Below are 18,958 nucleotides of genomic sequence, written 5' to 3' on the forward strand. Positions count from 1 at the left end.
TAAATTTATCATGGGAAAAATAAATCAGGTATTATTTTTAGAGCTAGAGGTCAGGCATTGCAAAGGAATTCTTTTCACCTAACAAAACTCAGGTTCTTTAAGGTATTTTGTTGAAGTTGAAACAGTGCATGTGCCTTCTGTGTATTTTATTCACATCTTCGCTCTCTGATGTGTATATCTGTTTGCGATGTGTTGTCTTCTGTCTGCCCTATTAGTAAGTAAACCTTACAGGGCAGAACTCTGGTTGCCTGCTGCACCTGGAATGGCTGGGCACCTAGCAGACAGGCAAAGTGTGTAAATGGATGGACAAGTGAATGACAGTCCTCACATGCTAACGAAAGACTCTGCCTCAGTACATTGATATTCAGTCTTTTAACATAAGAGTGTCCTCCAAGTGCCTAGTAAACTTAATATCTCATTGCAAATCCATTTTAAAATGGCCCATGCGAGGCCTACTTCAAATTAAAGAAAATAATATAATTTTAACTCTAACTGGCAAAAGGGCCTTGTCTTTTCTATTTTTACACTGTGACAATTAAAACTCTAAAGCTTCCATTAAGGAGAGTTTGTGTTAAATTTATGGCCCTGGCCAGCTTGCTCAGTGCATAGAGCATCGGCCTGGAGTACAGACATCCTGGGTTTGATTCCTGGTCAAGACATGCAAGAGAAGCAACCATCTGTTTGCTTCTCTCCCCCTCTTCTCTCTCTTCCCCTCCCACAGCCAGTGGCTTGACTGGTTTGAATGTTGGCCCCAGGGGTTGAGGACAGGTCGGGGTTGGTTCAAGTGTAGCAGCCTCAAGCACTAAAAATAGCTTAGTACTCCAGCATTGGCCCCAGATGGGGTTCCTGGGTGAATCCCAGTCAAGGTGCATGCAAGAGTCTGCCTCACTATCTCCCCTTCTTGTACCTAAAAAAGCAATTTTTTTTAAACCACAAAACATTCTAATTTTATAAAAAGAAAATAAACATTAATCACTGTAAACTTCAAAAGAGTTTCTCAGTCTTCTTAACCAATGACTGGCAATCTCAAACTAGGACATTAAGAGTTGCATAGTAACTTTTGCATTTTTTTATTATTATTTTTATTTATTCATTTTAGAGAGGAGAGAGAGAGGGAGAGAGAGAGGAGAGATAGAAGGGGGGAGGAGCTGGAAGCATCAACTCCCATATGTGCCTTGACCAGGCAAGCCCAGGGTTTCGAACCGGTGACCTCAGCGTTCCAGGTCGACGCTTTATCCACTGTGCCACCACAGGTCAGGCTAACTTTTGCATTTTAAAATAAGAAGTGAGAGAAAGAGTGGAGTTAATCCAGTCAAGTTTATATGCATTACCTTTTCTGATTTTTTCTCTTCTGTTTCACTACTGGATGTTCTTGTCCTAAGCTTTACAGAGCCTTCTTTAAAAATATCTCCAAATCCAACCCCTCGAATTTTCTTTGGCTGTGTAACTGATCCAGGTGCAGTTTCATTCCCATTCCCCAGAGAGGGGAAAGATAAGGTAGGCCCAGTCCAAACACTTTCTGAAAGAATAAGTTGTTTTTGAAGATTGATATCTAAAGATCCTGAATATCTTAATATTCTCCTTCCACAGTGTTTATATTCTATACCTCCTAATAAAAAAATGTCAAATAAAAATAATAAATTAAATGATTGAGTACTAACATACCCCAAAGAGTAAGATGTTGTACCATGCAACCCTTAAATTAAGATACAGAACATTTCTGTCACTCCAAAAAGGATACTTTGTTTACCATCTCAGTCAGTCCTTCTAGACCAGTGATTTTCAGCCAGTGGGCCACAAGAATTTTTAAAACATGCAACACCTGACTACTTAGTCAGGGTCACCGGCCTCTTTATCCTTAAGACAGTCAAACAAAAAAATGACAACAGACAACACAATAATAGCTTCCCAGTATGGATGAATCAAAATTATACCTATTTTTGGTCAGATCTGAAAAAACATATTTTTTGGTGTGCTATAGAATTTCGGTAATTAGTTTGTGTATGCCATGAGATGGGAAATCACTGCTCCAGCTCCAAGAAACCTTCAATTTGTCACTACCAGTATGTCCCTTTTAGAGATTTGATCATATAGCACGTAAACCTTTCCTGCCTGCTTCTTCTGCTAAGCAGGATATGTGTAAGTCATCCATGCTTCCAAACTTCATTCCTTTTTATTATAGATCGTATTCTATTATAGTTATATCACTATTTATCTACCATTAAGATGTAAGCTACAGGTTTTCCATAGGTAAGCTTTACCCAATTTAAAAATTCCCTTCTGAGGCTGTTACGGAAATATTTTATCCTAAGTACTGAAGACATAAAACTTGTTGCATTTACTGAGATGACCATATGGTTTTTCTCTTTTAAACTGTTTATATGGTATATTAACTTTTGAATTTGTGGGATAAACCCCATTATTCATAATGTATCATATTTTGTTAGATTTGATGTAGTAATGCTTTATTAAGAATTTCTATATTTATGTTCGTAAGGTAATGGATTGTAATCCCTTAATGACTTCACCAGATGTGACAAGTCATCAGATGTAAGAAATCAAAGAATTTGCATTAACACTAAATGCTTGATATAATTCACCAATAAAACCACCTAAATAGAAAATATTCTTTGTGTGAGGATATTTGACAATGAACCTTCTCTTTTTTTTTAGATTATCAAGTTTTTATTTCATCTGTTGGTTTTGGTAAGTTGTACTTTTCAAGACATTTGTATATCTCATCTAAGTTGTGAAATTATAAACACTATTTCTTTACTATCCCTGCATTGTCTGATCTGTAGTGACATTCCATTTTTGTCTGATTATCAGTAATATTTCTCTTCTTGCTTTGATCAGTCTTATTATAGCTTTATTGATTCTTTATCTTTTTTAAAAACTCAACTGTTAAATGTGTTCATTTCCTTGACAGCTGATTTATTTTTCATTTCATAATTTTGGTCTCTTATTTCCTTCCTTCCAATTATTTCAGGTTTAATTTTCTCTTTTACTAGATTAAGATAAACATTTAGATTTCCTTTCTTATATTAGCTTTTAAACCTGTAAACTACTTCTCTATGAGTGCTGCTTTACCTGCATTTCACAAGTTTTGATATGGTTTGTTTCTAATTTTATTCATTTCGAAAACTATTATAATTTCCTTCATGATTTCTTCTTTGATCCACAGGTTATTTACAAGTGTTGCTTAATTTCCATATATCGGAGGATTTCCCAAATATCTGTTAAGTAATTCCATTGTAGTCACAAAAATCTACTCTGTATGACTTCAAACCTTTTAAATTTGCTGAGAGTTGTCTGATGCCCAAACATAGGGTCTATCTGGTAAATATTTCATGTATTCTTTTTTTTTAAATTTTTTTTAAAATTCATTTTAGAGAGGAGAGGGAGAGACAGAGAGAGAGAGAGAGAGGAGAGACAGAGAGAGAGAAGGGGGGGAGGAGCTGGAAGCATCAACTCCCGTATGTGCCTTGACCAGGCAAGCCCAGGGTTTCGAACCGGCGACCTCAGTATTTCCAGGTCGACGCTTTATCCACTGCGCCACCACAGGTCAGGCTCATGTATTCTTCAAAAGACTATGTACACTACTGCTGCTGTGTTAACTATTGTGTAAATATCAATTAGGTCCACTTAGTTGATGTTAAATCATTATTCTTTTTTTGTCCACTGGTTCTATCGATTACTGAGAGAAGTATGTTCAGATCTATTTGTACTACAGATTTGTTTGTTTCTTTCAGTTCTGGCAGTTTCTGTCTCGTATATTTTGTGCCCTGGCCATTTAGCTCATTTGGTTAGAGCACTGTCATGATACACCAAGGTTGCAGGTTTGATCCCCAGTCAGGGCACATACAAGAATCAACCAATGAATGCATAAATAAAAGGAACAACAAATCAATTTCTTTCTTTCTCTCTCTCTAAAAATCAATTTAAAAAATTCAAAACATTCTCAACAAATCCCTGTATTTCAGTCTCACTCTTCTCCCACCCACATTCAACAATGCAACCAAACCAATCTACCTCAAAAACAATCTAATCATTTCACTCCCCTTTAAAGGCTTTTTGGTGACTGGATTTAGCATATTAGTAATGCTTTCTAAGTTTGACTCAATAATTTCTCCAGCCTCAACACTCAACACCCAACTATATACTTTACAATCTCTTGGAATTAAAATGCGCAAGGATCTTGAAAATACTGTGCTCTTTCTTCAATCTGACACAAACTTGTCTAGGGATTTCCTACCCATTCAAGGATCTCAATCTGTAACTTCCTGTGGGCGCATTCCCTCATACCCTATGTTTGAGTTCTTTCCAATACATCTATAGCACCCTAAGCTTTCCATCACAAACATTTCTCACACTAAATCACAATCACTTATTTAGTAGTTATCTGTCCCCCCAAAGGTACAAAAGCTTAAGTTTTGGGGTTTTTTTGGCGGCAGAGACAGAGAGAGGGACAGATAGGGACAAACAGGAAGGGAGAGAGATGAGAAACATCAATTCTTCCTTGCGGTTCTTTAGTTGTTCATTGATTGATTTCTCATATGTGCCTTGACCCCAGGGGCTACAGCAGACCGTGTAACCCCTTGCTCGAGCCAGCAACCTTGGGCTCAAGCTGATGAGCCTTGCTCAAACCAGATGAGCTTGCGCTCAAGCTGGCGACCTCAGGGTCTCGAAACTGGTCTTTGGCATCCTAGTCCAACACTCCATGCACTGTGCCACCGTCTGGTCAGGCACAAAAGCTTAAGTTTGGAGAAGAATCATGTAATGAGCCTATATTAACAGCTCATTATTTCCAGAACCTTGCACAATATGCCCCAAAATAAGAACTCAATATACTGAATAAATAAATATATGAATTTTGAATTAAGTAGTATTTATATTTAGAATTTTCCTTCCCTGGCTTTGAATTTCAAATTTCATATTTAAGAATGTATTGATTTCTGACTGACCAGGTGGTGGCACAGTGGATAGAGCATTGGACTGGGATGCGGAGGGCCCAGGTTCGAGACCCTGAGGTCACCAATTTGAGCATGGGCTCATCTGGTTTGAGCAAAAGCTAGCCAGTTTGTTCCCAAGGTCACTGGCTCGGGCAAGGGGTTACTTGGTCTGATGAAGGCCTACAGTCAAGGCACATATGAGAAAGCAATCAATGAACAATTAGGGTGTCGCAACAAAAAACTGATGATTGATGATTCTCATCTCTCTCCGTTCCTGTCTGTCTGTCCCTATCTATCCCTCTCTCTGACTCAATCTCTGTCTCTGTAAAAAAAAAAAAAAGAAAGAAAAGGAATGTATTGATTCCATGGAAAATGCTGCTGTACCCACATATTATTGCTTGTTGCTCTCTCTGGGTTAAAAGTACACAAAAAGACAGTTGTATAGGCATGATTAAAAGAAAATAAAGAGACAAAAGGCAAACAAATGGGCTAAAACAGTGAGAATTCTCTAATTAAATAGCATAGTTAAGTAAAAAAGATCAGAACAGAATTCCGATTGTGATTTTTACCACTCCATGGTTGCATTATCTCAGAGTTTAAATTCTTTTTTTCTTTATCAAGTGAGAGGTAGAGAAATAGACTCCACATGCACCCAGACCCAGATCCAACCAGTCACATCCTCCCCCACTCCCCAGGTCTGGGGCTGATGTTCTGCCCATCTGGGGCCATGCATGCAACCCAGCTATTTTCAGCACCTAAGACGATGATACACTCGAGCCATGGCTGCAAGAGGAGGAAGGGAGGGAGGTAGGGAGACAGAGAGAGAGAGAAAGGGGAGCGGGAGGGGTGAAGAAGCAGACTGTTGCCTCTCCTGTGTGCCCTGACTGGGAATCGAACCCAGGACACCCACACAACAGGCCAATGCTCTACCACTGAGCAAATAACCAGGGCCAGACTTTAAATTCTTCACTTTTAAAACAGGAGTGAACTGGGCCTGCAGGGTGGGTGAGCGGATAGAAGGTCAATCTGGTGCAACACGGCCGCAGGTTTGGTCCCCAGTCAGGGCACATAAGAAGTACCAATGAATGCACAACTAAATGGAACAATAAGTTGATGCTTCTCTCTCTTGCTAATCAATGGAAAAATTAATAAAAAAAACCTCAAAAAACAGGACTGAACTAACCTCCTCCAAAGTTATGAGAATTTTATGTAACAAAGTAAAAAGGTCTCTGTACCATTCATTCACTGAGCCCATGTTCTAGAAACTAGGTGTGCGGCAGAGAACAAAACAAAATGTATGCTCTAACATGGGGGGTAGACATGCAATAAGAAAATTAATAAGGAATAACAAATAAATCAAAGAAAAAGCAAGAAGATAGGGAGTTAAAGAGCAGCAGCTGGGAGCTTTGGCTGTTTTAGACAGAGCTGTCAGGAAAGGCCTCCCTGAAACGTGACTTCTGAGCAGACTACGGAATCCTCCTGAGCAAGTGAGTAGAACCTGAAAGTGGCAAAAGAATACTCTAAACAAGAACAGTTACATATATTTGAGCAAAAAAGTCATTTCATTATAAAAAGGGAATAACAACACTTGCCTTGAGAAGTAAAGCATTTTGTAAAATTGAATACTAAAAAAATTTTACCTTGAGATTTTATATAGAAACCAATCAGTAATAGAACAAATTATGAATTCACCACATTCCTATAAAAAAATGTAACAGTGGCTCTTATAACTTTTAGTCTATAGTTCTTCAGTGAAAACTGAGGGCATAAAAATAAAACCCATGAAGGCTTAGGTAATATTGTTCACCTTTGCAGGGGTCTCAAACTCAACTCAGCATGTGGGCCACAGAGCAAGATCACAGCCGTTCGGCGGGCCGCACTAGGTCTACAAAAGGCAACTGTTATGCAACACTTTTCTCACTGCAGTTGAAAACAAAAAAAAATCAGTACAAAATTGTTCAGTGGGCCACATGCGGCCCGCGGGCCGTGAGTTTGAGACCCCTGGTCTAGAGTCAGAATTATCTTCTCAGCATAAGAGCTAGAATGTAATGGTCAATCCAAGAACATCATTCCATATATTTCAGTTACTGATTCAAAGAGAATGTAAGAGCTCTACCAAAAGTAAAGAAGTATAAGGAGAAACTATATAATAATAATCAAACTGTGGGAGATGTGGCATTCTAAAACTGTAAACAAAAAATAACATTTTATAATATACAGTCAACTATAATTTCTGTAACAGCTACTAGAAACACACATTATTTTACAAAAAAGAAAGTCAAATACAAATTATAGGCAGAGGATATTACAGTTTGTTAGAACACAGAAAAAGTGAACATCAATTGCTGAAATCATAATGCATAAAATCAAACTCTTGAATGAAAACTGAAAGGACTATATATTTTTATCATTAAAGTTCTAAAGTCCTTAAAAAGCACTCACTTCCTGGCATTCAAATCAATGTTCGAAAATTCTCTGCCTAAAAATTAAGAGTAAAAAAAAAAAAAAGAAATTATAGTGTGCTTAAACCACTCACTTACCACCCCATAATTACAAAGCTCCATATTTAGAATGCTTGTTATTATAAAGGGGTTAAGCAAGCAAGAAAGTATATTTTTAACAGATACAACCCTGCAAGGTTACTAGAATTCAAATAAGGCTAAATAGTGCAAGAAAATGCCAAAAGTATTTATAACTACAAAAATAATAAACTACATCCAAATTTAAGTTTGATTTCTTTAGCTGGTGGTCCCATATGGACTTTAAATTTGTACATATTTTGGCCCTGGCTGTTTGGCTCAGTGGTAGAGAATTGACCCAGTGTGTGGAAGTCCCAAGTTCAATTCCCAGTCAAACCAGACAAGGAGAAGCAACCATCTACTTCTCCACCACTCCTTCCCTCCGGTCTGTCTGTCTGTCTCTCTCTTCCTCTCCTGCAGCCATGGCTTGCTTGATTAGAGTGCATTAACCCCAGGTGCTGAGGCATTAAAAATAGCTTGGTTTCAAGCACTGGCCCCAGACAAAGATCTCTGGGTGGATCCCAGTCAGGGCACTTGTGGGAGACTATCTCCTCTTGGAAAAAGAAGAAAAAAAAAGTGCATATTTTAAGGGCTCACAATTTATGTAACATCATAAAAATCATTTCACCATAAGCTTTAATTAATACCAAATTTTAGTATTAAAAATATAAGAATAAAACAAACAAACAAATAAAATAGATTCCAATATCTATAAAACATAAGAAATACCAACGTGAATCTTCAGGGGACAAGAGCTAAGGAATAAGTGTGCCATTAAATTTAAGCCAAATGGGGGTATACAGCACAATCAAATGTCAAAATAATCTGGAGATGTTTTCTCTCAACATATGTACCCTGATTTATCAATGTCACTGCATTAAATTTAATAATAAATTTAAAAAAAAATTTAAGCCAAATGTTTTCAGTTCTCTTATGATTTTTATACACCCTTAAAACATTAAGTTTTGACTTCGGAATAGGTACCAAGTATTCTCAAAGAAGTACACCAAAAAAGAGTAAGTCTACTTGTTATGACTCCTCCATTTATTCCTAGCTCAATGACTGTCTTTCAATGGACTCAGCACCTACACTGAAGATTGACTTCAGCATCTTTGACTTCAGGAATTTCTAAATTTTCTGAGGTAGACAGGACATTTGCAAGCCCAGATCAAAGCTGTAAGCAAGTATATCTTAAGTGGGAAGAAGTAAGATAACAAAGGTATTATCATTTCATAATCAAGGTACTAAAGGTTTACTTTAGACTTAAGCAGATATCAGAGGAAAAAACAAATTATTTTCCTAGATATTCAGTTCATTTTAAGACCTAGTCATAAGCTTTTTAAAAAATTTTAATGGGGACCTGGCCGGTTGGCTCAGCGGTAGAGCATCGGCCTGGCATGCGGGGGACCGGGGTTCGATTCCCGGCCAGGGCACATAGGAGAAGTGCCCATTTGCTTCTCCACCCCCCCCTTCCTCTCTGTATCTCTCTTCCCCTCCCGCAGCCAAGGCTCCATTGGAGCAAAGATGGCCCGGGTGCTGGGGATGGCTCCTTGGCCTCTGCCCCAGGCGCTAGAGTGGCTCTGGTCTCAGCAGAGCGACGCCCCGGAGGGGCAGAGCATCGCCCCCTGGTGGGCAGAGCTTCGCCCCTGGTGGGCGTGCCGAGTGGATCCAGGTCGGGCGCATGCGGGAGTCTGTCTGTCTCTCCCCGTTTCCAGCTTAAGAAAAAAAAAAATTTTAATGGGGTGACATTAATAAATCAGAGTACATATGTTCAGAGAAAATATCTCCAGGTTATTTTAACATTTAATTATGTTGCACACCCATCACCCAAAGTCAAATTGTATTCCGGCACCTTCTATCTGGTTTTCTTTGTGCCCCTCCCCTCACCCTTCCTTTTCCTTCCTCCCCCCTCCCCCACCCCGGTAACCCCCACACTCTTGTCCATGTCTCTGAGTCTCGTTTTTATGTCCTACCTATGTATGGAATCATGCAGTTCTTAAGTTTTTTCTGATTTACTTATTTCACCCTGCATAATGTTATCAAGATCCATCCATGTTGTTGTAAATGATCTGATGTCATCATTTCTTATTTTAAAAGTAGATAAACCAAAGCTCACAGTTCCAAAGTAAGACAGAGTTTCCAAAAATACAAAACAAACACTAGGTGATATATAATGTTGATTTATATTCAAAAAATTTTTAAATAGTCTACCTGAATCCTCCTGGGCATCATGAGTTTCACCATCATCAGTTACCTCTATTTCTTTCACAAAATTTGAGGGAAACAGTCCCAACTTGTTGTTCAGAGTCCCACTCCACCAGCCTTCTTCTACCTGAAAAAAATTCATAACTCAAAATAATAAAAACTTCTCTTAAATGAAATTCTTCCTTCTATGGGAAAATTAATCTACAGAAGTAAATAAGCACATTATTGATAGGTAAAAAGAATTTTTTAAAGAGTCAACTATTCATTGTCAAAACATACTTAGCAGTACACACAGTATGTCTATTTTTTCTGTTAGAAAATTTTTTTTGGAGGTACGTTTATTAAAGCTGGAGACAGTGAAGCAAGGAAAGGCTTCTTCGTAGGAAGAGCGACGGGGAGTCAGGAAAAGGAGGCCTCAGAAGCCGGGGAAGGAGCTGCCGCTGCCCACTGCTCCCCGAGGTGCAGGTCTCATGGGGACCCTTAGGGTTGTGGAGATAGGAGCCTGAGAGGGTGTGCTCCCAGGAGGGAGAGCCTATTCAAAAAGCTACCCTGAGACAGGACAACAATGAAAGGGCTGGATATTTAAAGGCTGAATAAGAATTTTCCAGGTAAAAAAGCATGTGAAAAATAAGGTGACATAAAAATTAAGAACTCTTTCATGAAATATATATAGTTGAAACATGAGGTAGCTAGAAGACAGGCTGGTTGAGAAAAAGGGAAGGCAGTAATTGTGAAAGTTCAGTAGTTTTCAGCAGACTTTAAGAAGGCACCACGGTTTGGGAGTTCTTCAACCCAGGTATGATGGAGGTAGGAAGACCAAACTGGAATAGGCACAACAAAGGAAAAACACCAGGAAAAACTATTATCTACACTTGGAATCTCAAATTGGCAGCAACTAGGTAGTTAGAGTATATAACCCTGAGACCTCTCCCCACTACAGTAAGCAATGGAGAAGCTACATAACGGCTCTCCACAGGCAGTCCTAACCTCCGAGTCTGCTAAGCACCAGACATGTCAGTGAAGGAACCTTCCCATGATTCCACCAGCACCCAACCTTGCATCTTCCCAGTTGAGGCCCGCAGACATCACAGAACACAAGTCACCTGTGCTGTGGCCTATCCCCTATCTGAATCTGTAACCCATACACCCATGAACCTAATGAAACAGCTGTCCTTTGCCACAAAGTTTGGGATAGCAGGTCATGCAGCAAAAAGTAATCTGAACAGCTAATCACTTATCTTCTATGATGCAATCTCTTTATATGTTAAATTGGGATGAAATTTCCTATCCTAAGGTCGTTAAAGACTTAAAGAAAATTGGCCCTGGCTGGTTGGCTAAGTGTCAGCACAGCGTGTAGAAGTCCTGGGTTTGATTCCTATCAGGGCACACAGGAGACAAAACCATGTGCTTCTCCACCCATTCCCCTCCCCATTATCTATCTCTCTCTCACCCTCCAGCAGCCACGGCTTGAATGGTTCAAGCAAGGTGGCCCTGGGTGCTGAGGATGGCCTCATGGCCTTGCCTCAGGCACTGAAATAGTTTGGTTGCCGAACAATGGAGCAGTAGCCCCAGATAGGCAGAGCATTGCCCTGTAGGGGACTTTCCGGGTAAATCCTGGTCAGGGCACATGTGGGAGCCTGTCTCTCTTCCTCCCTGCGAAGGAAGGAAGGAAGGAAGGAAGGAAGGAAGGAAGGGAGGGAGGAAGGAAGGAAGGAAGGAAGGAAGGAAGGAAGGAAGGGAGGGAGGAAGGGAGAGAGGGAGGGAGGAAGGAAGGAAAAGGAAAGGAAAGGAAAGGAAAGGAAAGGAAAGGAAAGGAAAGGAAAGGAGGAAGGGAGGGAGGGAGGGAGGGGAGAAAAGAAAAGAGAAAAAAGAATAGAGAAAGAAAGAAAAAAAGAGAGAGACAGAGAGAGAAGGAAAGGAAGGTTCGAAGGAAATAATAAATGTGAAACAGTTTTGCTGACATAATATAGGTTCATAACCATTAACTACCATTACCACCTAATAGAAACAAAACAGAATTGCCTGTTGTATAAACACACTGGAACTTAACATAAACCTAGTGATAAACTACATCACATGGTATCAGAACACAGTATCAATCCCTGTGAGAATACATAATGTCAAAACATACTGTGCAAATGAGAACTTCAGCTGCCAAATAAAACTCTAATATTCCTTTAATGATAAAGGCAGAGGTATGAAAGTTATTTAAAATATATTTTTAAATATCATTCAAAGATACTAGGGAAAAGTGTTTAATCTCAGCCTAAGTTAAATATCATTCTAAGATGAGGAAAAAGTGTTTTTGGTTAGTATTTCAATGTGATAATTTACACAATGCAAAGCTTTTTAAAGGTTCTGCTTTTGTATTCCTATTTTACTACTTTGTGCCAAAAGTGAATTCAGAATCAATGGAAACGTGTATTTATATTCCTAACTACTTATATTAATTTCTAGTTTACAGATAAGACAGCCAGATATTAAATCATTAAAGATCCATTTTAAAGTCTATACCTTAAAATTGTTATAAAAAACAATGAAACTTGCAGAAAATTCTAACAAAAAATAAATAGCCTTACAAAGAATTTCTCAATACCCAAAGCATCGAATCTAATTGCTGCATCATCTCTAACACATGGTTTCCTCACCTCTTCATTAATATCAATAACCTCTCCCACTTTCAGTTCCAGCTCATCATCATTTTGTGGAATGTACTCAAAGAGAACTTTACACTGCCGCTTCTTGGTCTCTAAGAAAAGCAACATAAAAAATTAGGTTAAGAAAGATTATTAAAACAAACAAAAGCACCTTTGTTTTCACAGTATGCTTGTCATAGGATTTACATACATGAACAAAAACAGAACATGTAAGCATTCTAAGCAGCTAACCATACTCAGTTCTGGTTAGCTTTCCACATCGCTCCCACATTATAATCAATTCACCCCAAAATAAATTCAAACCAACTACAAATAAGGTATAAGGCTCACAGCAATGAAATCATGTATGTATCTGATCCCACTAATTATACAAAAGTAACATATCCACTGCCAGTTTTGAGACTAGAAATACAGACAATAAAAGACACTTGTTTGTACAAGTGTATCACATTCAAGTCCTCTAAGCCCGTGATTTTCAGACTACTTCCTGATCAAAGTCAAGGAATACTTAAAAGGCACTAATTTAAGAATATGTGTTAAATAAAAGGGGGGGGGGGGGGAATGCAGAAACCTAAAAGGTATTTATCATTTTTTATAGCTGTTTTCTGACAGACAAAAATCAAACTCATATAGGTAAAGATAAAAATAATTTTACTTTAGCTTCTCAAACAGGCTTCATTTACTCAGACAAGTAATGACCATTTATAATAACCATCCAGGTTTGTGGTTCTCAACTTCTTTCAAACTCTTAACAACTGAGAATTCAGATTCACTCCATCTTTAAAAGTGAATCATTAAAGCAGCTATGAGTAGATGACCAAGTATGATTGATTAAAGAATTGCTTCTTGCTACTCAAAAAAATCAAGAGAAGGCTTAGACTTGGAAGGGCAGCAATGGAAGAATTAGGAAAAATCATCAAAAGCAAAGATGTGTTATTAGAAACCAAGGCTAAGATCATCCACACTCATATTCTAAATTACTATCTACAAATGTGAAAGTTGGACAGTGAAAAAGGCCTATTAAAAAAAATTGATTCATTTGAAATATGACATTGAAGAAAAGCAACATGTATGGAGTCCCTTGACCATCAAAACGATGAACAAATGGGTCCTAGAGCCTGAAACATTGCTGGAGGCAAAAACAGCAAAACTGAAGCTGTTCTTCTTTGGGCACATCATGAGAAGGGGGTTACCTCAGCTCTGACAATTTATGGAGCTAAGAAATCAACACAAAAAAATAACTCCAGCTGAACTCCCAAAACAAAAGATCACTGCAACCAACATCTCAGAATAATTTCAAGTAATAACTGAAATATAGTGACTTTACGTATACTGTAGGAAAACATCTCATCTCTTAAACTAGAAATAATTATATTCCCAAAATACATTTGCAAGTTGTTCAAGTTGTTGAAGTGACCTTAAGAAAATGTGTCTGGCCCTGGCCAGTGGCTCAGTGGATAGAGCGTCAGCTCGGTATATGGATGTCCTGGGTTCGATTCCTGGTCAGGGTACACAGAAGAAGTGACCATCTGCTTCTATCCCCCTCCCTCTCACCCTTCTCTCTCTATTCCCCTCCCACATCCAGTGGCTCCAGTGTGGCCCTGGCACAGAGGTTAGCTCAGTTGATCCAAGTGTGTCAGCCTTAGGTGCTAAAAATAGCTGGGTCCTCAAGCATCAGCCCCAGATAGGGTTGACTGGTGAGGAACCCGGTTGGGGTGCATGTGGGAGTCTGCCTATCTCCCTTCTTTTTACCTTAAAAAAAAAAGTGTTCAACTTGACTGCTGGTGGTGCACTGGCAAGATGTTCCAGGTTCAAAATCCCTAGGTCGTTGGCTTAAGCGCAGGCTCACCAGCTTGAGTGTGGGGTCACTGACTTGAGCGTGGGATCATAAACATGATCCCATGGTCGCTGGGTTTAGCAAGGAGTCACTGGCTCGGCTGGTGCCCCCCCCCCCCCCAGTCAAGGCATGGATAAGAAGCAATCAATGAACAACTAAAGTGACGCAACTACAAGTTGATGCTTCTCATCTCTCTCCCTCCCTCCCTTCCCCTCCCCACCTCTCACTAAAAAAAAAGGAAGAAGAAAATGTGTTTATAAATGTGTACTTTGCAGTTAGCACACCATAAATGAGGGGAAAATGATCTATATTATTAAAAAGAAAAATCTATTTTGGCCCTGGCAAGTTGGCTCAGTAGTAGAGCATCAGCCCGGTGTGTGGATGTCCAGGGATTGATTACCAGTCAGGAATCACAGGAGAGGTAACCATCTACTTCTCCGCCCCTCCCCTCCCCTCCCCTTCTCTCTCTCCCTTTCTCCCTCTCCCTCTCCCCTTCTCTTCCCCCCGCCCCCCATCCTCTACAGTAATGGCTCGATTGGTTCAAGCACATCGGCCCCAGGCACTGAGGATGGCTCCATGGAGCCTCTGCCTCAGAAGCTAAAAATAGTCAGTTAGGGGCCTGGTCCCAGACCAGTAGAGCATTAGCCACAGATGAGGCTGCCAGGTGAATCCTGTTTGGGGCACATGCGGGAGTCTGTCTATCTCCCCTCCTCTCACTTGGAAAAGAAGAAGAAAAAACTATTTTGTTCAGGGTGCATGTCATAGAAAATCTTTTGTATCTTTCTGATAATCTTGGGCCTTTAAAAAAATGTATCTTGCTTTTTAATGAATATATGTATCTTTTAAAAATAATTTAAAGTAAAAAAGAGTATTAATTAGTCCCCCTATCCCCAAGCAGATAAATTACCTTTGAGCAGCCTAGTTATATTTTAACCAAAAACCTTAATTTTTCTTTCTCATATTAAGCATAATTCTCTACTAAGTGGTTTTTTCCAACGTAGGCTGCAAAATTATTCATTTTTCAAAGAAAAGAGCCACATTAAATAAAAACTTCTAAATAGCCTCTATTATTACCACAAAATGCAAATCACATATTCTAAAAAATTTTTTTCACATTTTTATTTCCATATAGTTCACTTCTAAGTTGATGTGACTGCCTCTATAGAACTCATTAATTGGCAGCAAAACTAAAGGAATTTTCAGATTTTTCACATTTTCAAAAGGCATAAACAATGCCCACACATATTAATTAATAAATATTTACTTAAGTGCTACAATGTATCAAAACTTCTGCTAAGCACTAAAAATATAAAACAATGCATATAATAGCAGAGTTGGCAATAAAAGAATGATAAAATTAATTTTTAAAAAATCACTAGTATTTTATTACAAATAATTTCCATATAAATTTTCAGATCTCTTACAATACTATATCAAGAAATTTTTTTAAATCAGTATAAGTAGAGCTATTAACAAGGAAGAGAATAAAGGAGGAACAACAAAAGCAGGGACAAATTTCATGTCTTTTATGCACCAGTACTAGTCTAAACTTTTCACAAACATCTCCCACACAACAAACCATATGAATGTACCAGCATCATTTTACCAGAGAAACAGGAACTCAGAAGTTAAATACCTTGCTTAAGAGCATAGAGCTAAAGACAGGCAAGACTAGTTACAGCGACTTCTGACTCTGAAGCCTGTTATCTTCCCCTATATATCAGGGGTCCCCAAACTATGGTGCTGGCCCGCATGCAGCCCCGAGGCCATTTATCCAGTCCCCGCCGCACTTCCGGAAGGGGCACCTCTTTCATTGGTGGTCAGTGAGAGGAGCACAGTATGTGGTGGTGCCGCAAAGCGCAGCGTCGCTCATGTACAGTACTACTTCCAGTGAAGCGGGACGCACGCGTCAGGGCTCCGGAAGCGCGTCATATCACTTGTTACAGCTAGCAGTGACAAATATGGAACCGGACATTGACCATCTCATTAGCCAAAAGCAGGCCCATAGTTCCCATTGAAATACTGGTCAGTTTGTTGATTTAAATTTACTTGTTCTTTATTTTAAATATTGTATTTGTTCCCGTTTTGTTTTTTTACTTTAAAATAAGATATGTGCAGTGTGCACAGGGATTTGTTCATAGCTTTTTTTATAGTCCGGCCCTCCAACGGTCTGAGGGACAGTGAACTGGCCCCCTGTGTAAAAAGTTTGGGGACCCCTGCCCTATATCATCATGTTGTCTCCTTCACAGATTGCAGTGCTTTAACATGGCTCATGCAGTCTAGCAATGTTGAATTTTTGGTCCCTGAAAATACACTTGCTTATATCGATGGGTCTTCTAAAGGTAGCAATTCTATCTGGAATTCTATAATCCCCAAAGAAATCCATCAAAAGTTAAAAACACAATGATTTAGTCACATGGCTGAATCTTCTGTAAATATTCTTTCTTACCCTCAGCAATAAAAAATCATAATACTTAGGCCATTAAATGAAAGATTCAAGCTGTTCAAGATTCTAGCTGTCCTACTGAGATATACGACTTTTGATTAAGACAATCAAAATCTTAAAAATATTATTTTCACTATCATGAAAAAAAAGCTAATGACTAGGGATGCAGTATCATGTCTACAACATATACTAAACTGATTCAGTTTTAAAAATGTATCTATGTATGTATATAGACATAGAGATAAAGCCAATGTGACAAAATATTAACAGCAAACTTAAATGAATACTATATTCACTGCACAATTATTCTTCAACTCTCTGTCAATTTTTAAAATTTTCAAACTATAACAAAGTTAGAACATCCTATCCCATTCACTTGAGAGGCTGTACCTGGGTAGAAGTCATTTGAAAGAGACTTTTTCTCCCTATGAGTTAGAACATTAATGTCAAAGATCGGAGCCTGAACTAATACAATCGTTTGTTGTTGTTTTTTTAAATGTAGGCTGTAAAGATGTATTGTATTCTGATAGTATTCAGAATTTTCATTACTTTCTTCAGTGCTAACTCAAAATCAGGAGGCATATTATCTACTACCAACTTTATGGGGAATTAAGCACTGTGTAGACAGGCATTCTAGTCAACTAACTCTTCATGTAACAATATCACTTATTTCTGCATGACTACTAGTGACCTATCAGTATCAACCTCAGTGTATCTTTTATATACAAAACAATTATTAACTAGATGGAAAATCACTTCTGCAGTTTCTGCTATAAGAAATACATGTTACAAGCCCTGATACATTTCCTCACAACTGCCAAGAGTAGATTAACATCCGACGTCCTTTTTTCTCACATATAAAGTGAAATACCTAATAAACTTATGAGAGTCAACTTTGTCCTGGAAATCATTACTCTGTGCTAGCCCTAGAAAATCTGGCTTGTTTGACCAAAGAAGTCATGCTTAACTTGCACACAAAGCAAAGTTTCAATGGCTCATGGCTAGACTTCACAAAAACGCCAACACTGTTTTGGCTTTGGAGATTACAAAAAAAAAAAAAAAAAGGAAGCTACCAGTACAGTTTCCAGATATTTAACAATCACACTATTGATTTGAACATGTCCTTTTTAGCTGCTTATACAAAATTCAACACATGCAGATTCACTTGACTCGGCAGATTTAAATAGAATATTCATCAATCTGCTGTGTTTATCACCATCAACTTTTACAATGATTTTACATTTTTTTAAATTTATCGATTTTACAGAGAGAGGGAGGGAGAGAGAAACACTGATTTTTTTGGTTCCACTTATTCATGATGTCATTGGTTGATTCTTGTATGTGCCCTGATTAGGGACTGAACCTGCAACCTTCACATATCGGGACAATGTTCCAACCGAGCTACCTGGCCATGGCCATAAGGTTCTTAAAATATATATATTTTATTAATAGTACTAGTAGTATCCACTACTACTTAACATTGCAACTATCCATTTTTAGAAACTAGTCTATTTTGTGAATTAAGGATATGATACAAACTAACAGTAATGAAAAAAAAATCAGATTAAAAAAACAGAAACAAGTTTGCTTTTCCTGGAAAAGCAATCTGAAAGCAAAACCAACCTGTACCATGTTTTAAATGTTAGCTAGCACCAAGCGAACAATTTAGTCCTTGTGGCCCGGGCACATGAAAACAAGTGACAGAGGACCTTAAGAAAAACCCTAAGCCTCCTGGCACCAACTACAGAATGTTTTTCTTTCTTACAAGAATAAGAATTATGACCCATGTTCTCGAGAAAGGTAAAATTTAGTGTCCTTTTCTATTAGAAGACAAAATAAAATATTCATAACCTTGCAGCCCTTTATCTAGCCTTTACTTAATTAGAAACCTTTTGTCTCTCTATAGTGCAGTTGAGATAGTGAAAGTGGTAAATGGATTTTACAGTAGACAAAGGTCATAAATAGCCCTCTGAGGGCCTAAAAATTCTCTTGGTGAACAGAAATTCTACATAAAGCTTTACCTGTAGGATGTGGACATACTGTGTTATCTGTCCCCCAATCTCTAAACAAACAATTTAAGGGTCCAGGACAATCAGAATTACGGAAATTGTCTACCTTCAGCCAGTGGACTGAAAACAGTACGAATATCTAATTATTGTTTGTACATTGCAATTATGGGACACAAAGAACACATAAAACTCTTTAATTGGTCTGTCTCAGTGTCAAGAAATTTGTTTCATTTTTATGAAAATCTGGTTTTGTTTTATGAGAATATTCAAAGGGTGAAAGTACAGGTTTCCTGAAACTTCACAGACAATAAATAACATAGAAAGTAACAGGTA

The 18,958-nt window shown here is 38.4% G+C and overlaps 1 protein-coding gene and 1 non-coding gene across 4 annotated transcripts in view; both read right to left on the reverse strand.

The window, feature by feature from the left end:
- CD2AP (CD2 associated protein) overlaps positions 1 to 18,958 on the reverse strand; it is a 109,064-nt gene that overhangs the window by 39,582 nt on the left and 50,524 nt on the right. For all 3 annotated transcript variants that reach the window (XM_066359244.1, XM_066359242.1, XM_066359245.1), the window contains 3 exons: positions 12,325 to 12,425; positions 9,683 to 9,803; positions 1,332 to 1,519 (listed from right to left, as the gene is read on the reverse strand). In XM_066359244.1, the coding sequence (XP_066215341.1) occupies positions 1,332 to 1,519; positions 9,683 to 9,803; positions 12,325 to 12,425 (410 nt within the window). The remainder of the gene's footprint in view (positions 1 to 1,331; positions 1,520 to 9,682; positions 9,804 to 12,324; positions 12,426 to 18,958) is intronic.
- TRNAN-GUU (transfer RNA asparagine (anticodon GUU)) lies at positions 5,829 to 5,903 on the reverse strand. Its single transcript has one exon. It is a non-coding gene; the product is annotated as a tRNA-Asn (tRNA).

This window comes from Saccopteryx leptura, chromosome 1 (assembly GCF_036850995.1).
Source record: "Saccopteryx leptura isolate mSacLep1 chromosome 1, mSacLep1_pri_phased_curated, whole genome shotgun sequence".
In the NCBI taxonomy this organism is placed as follows: Eukaryota; Metazoa; Chordata; class Mammalia; order Chiroptera; family Emballonuridae; genus Saccopteryx; species Saccopteryx leptura.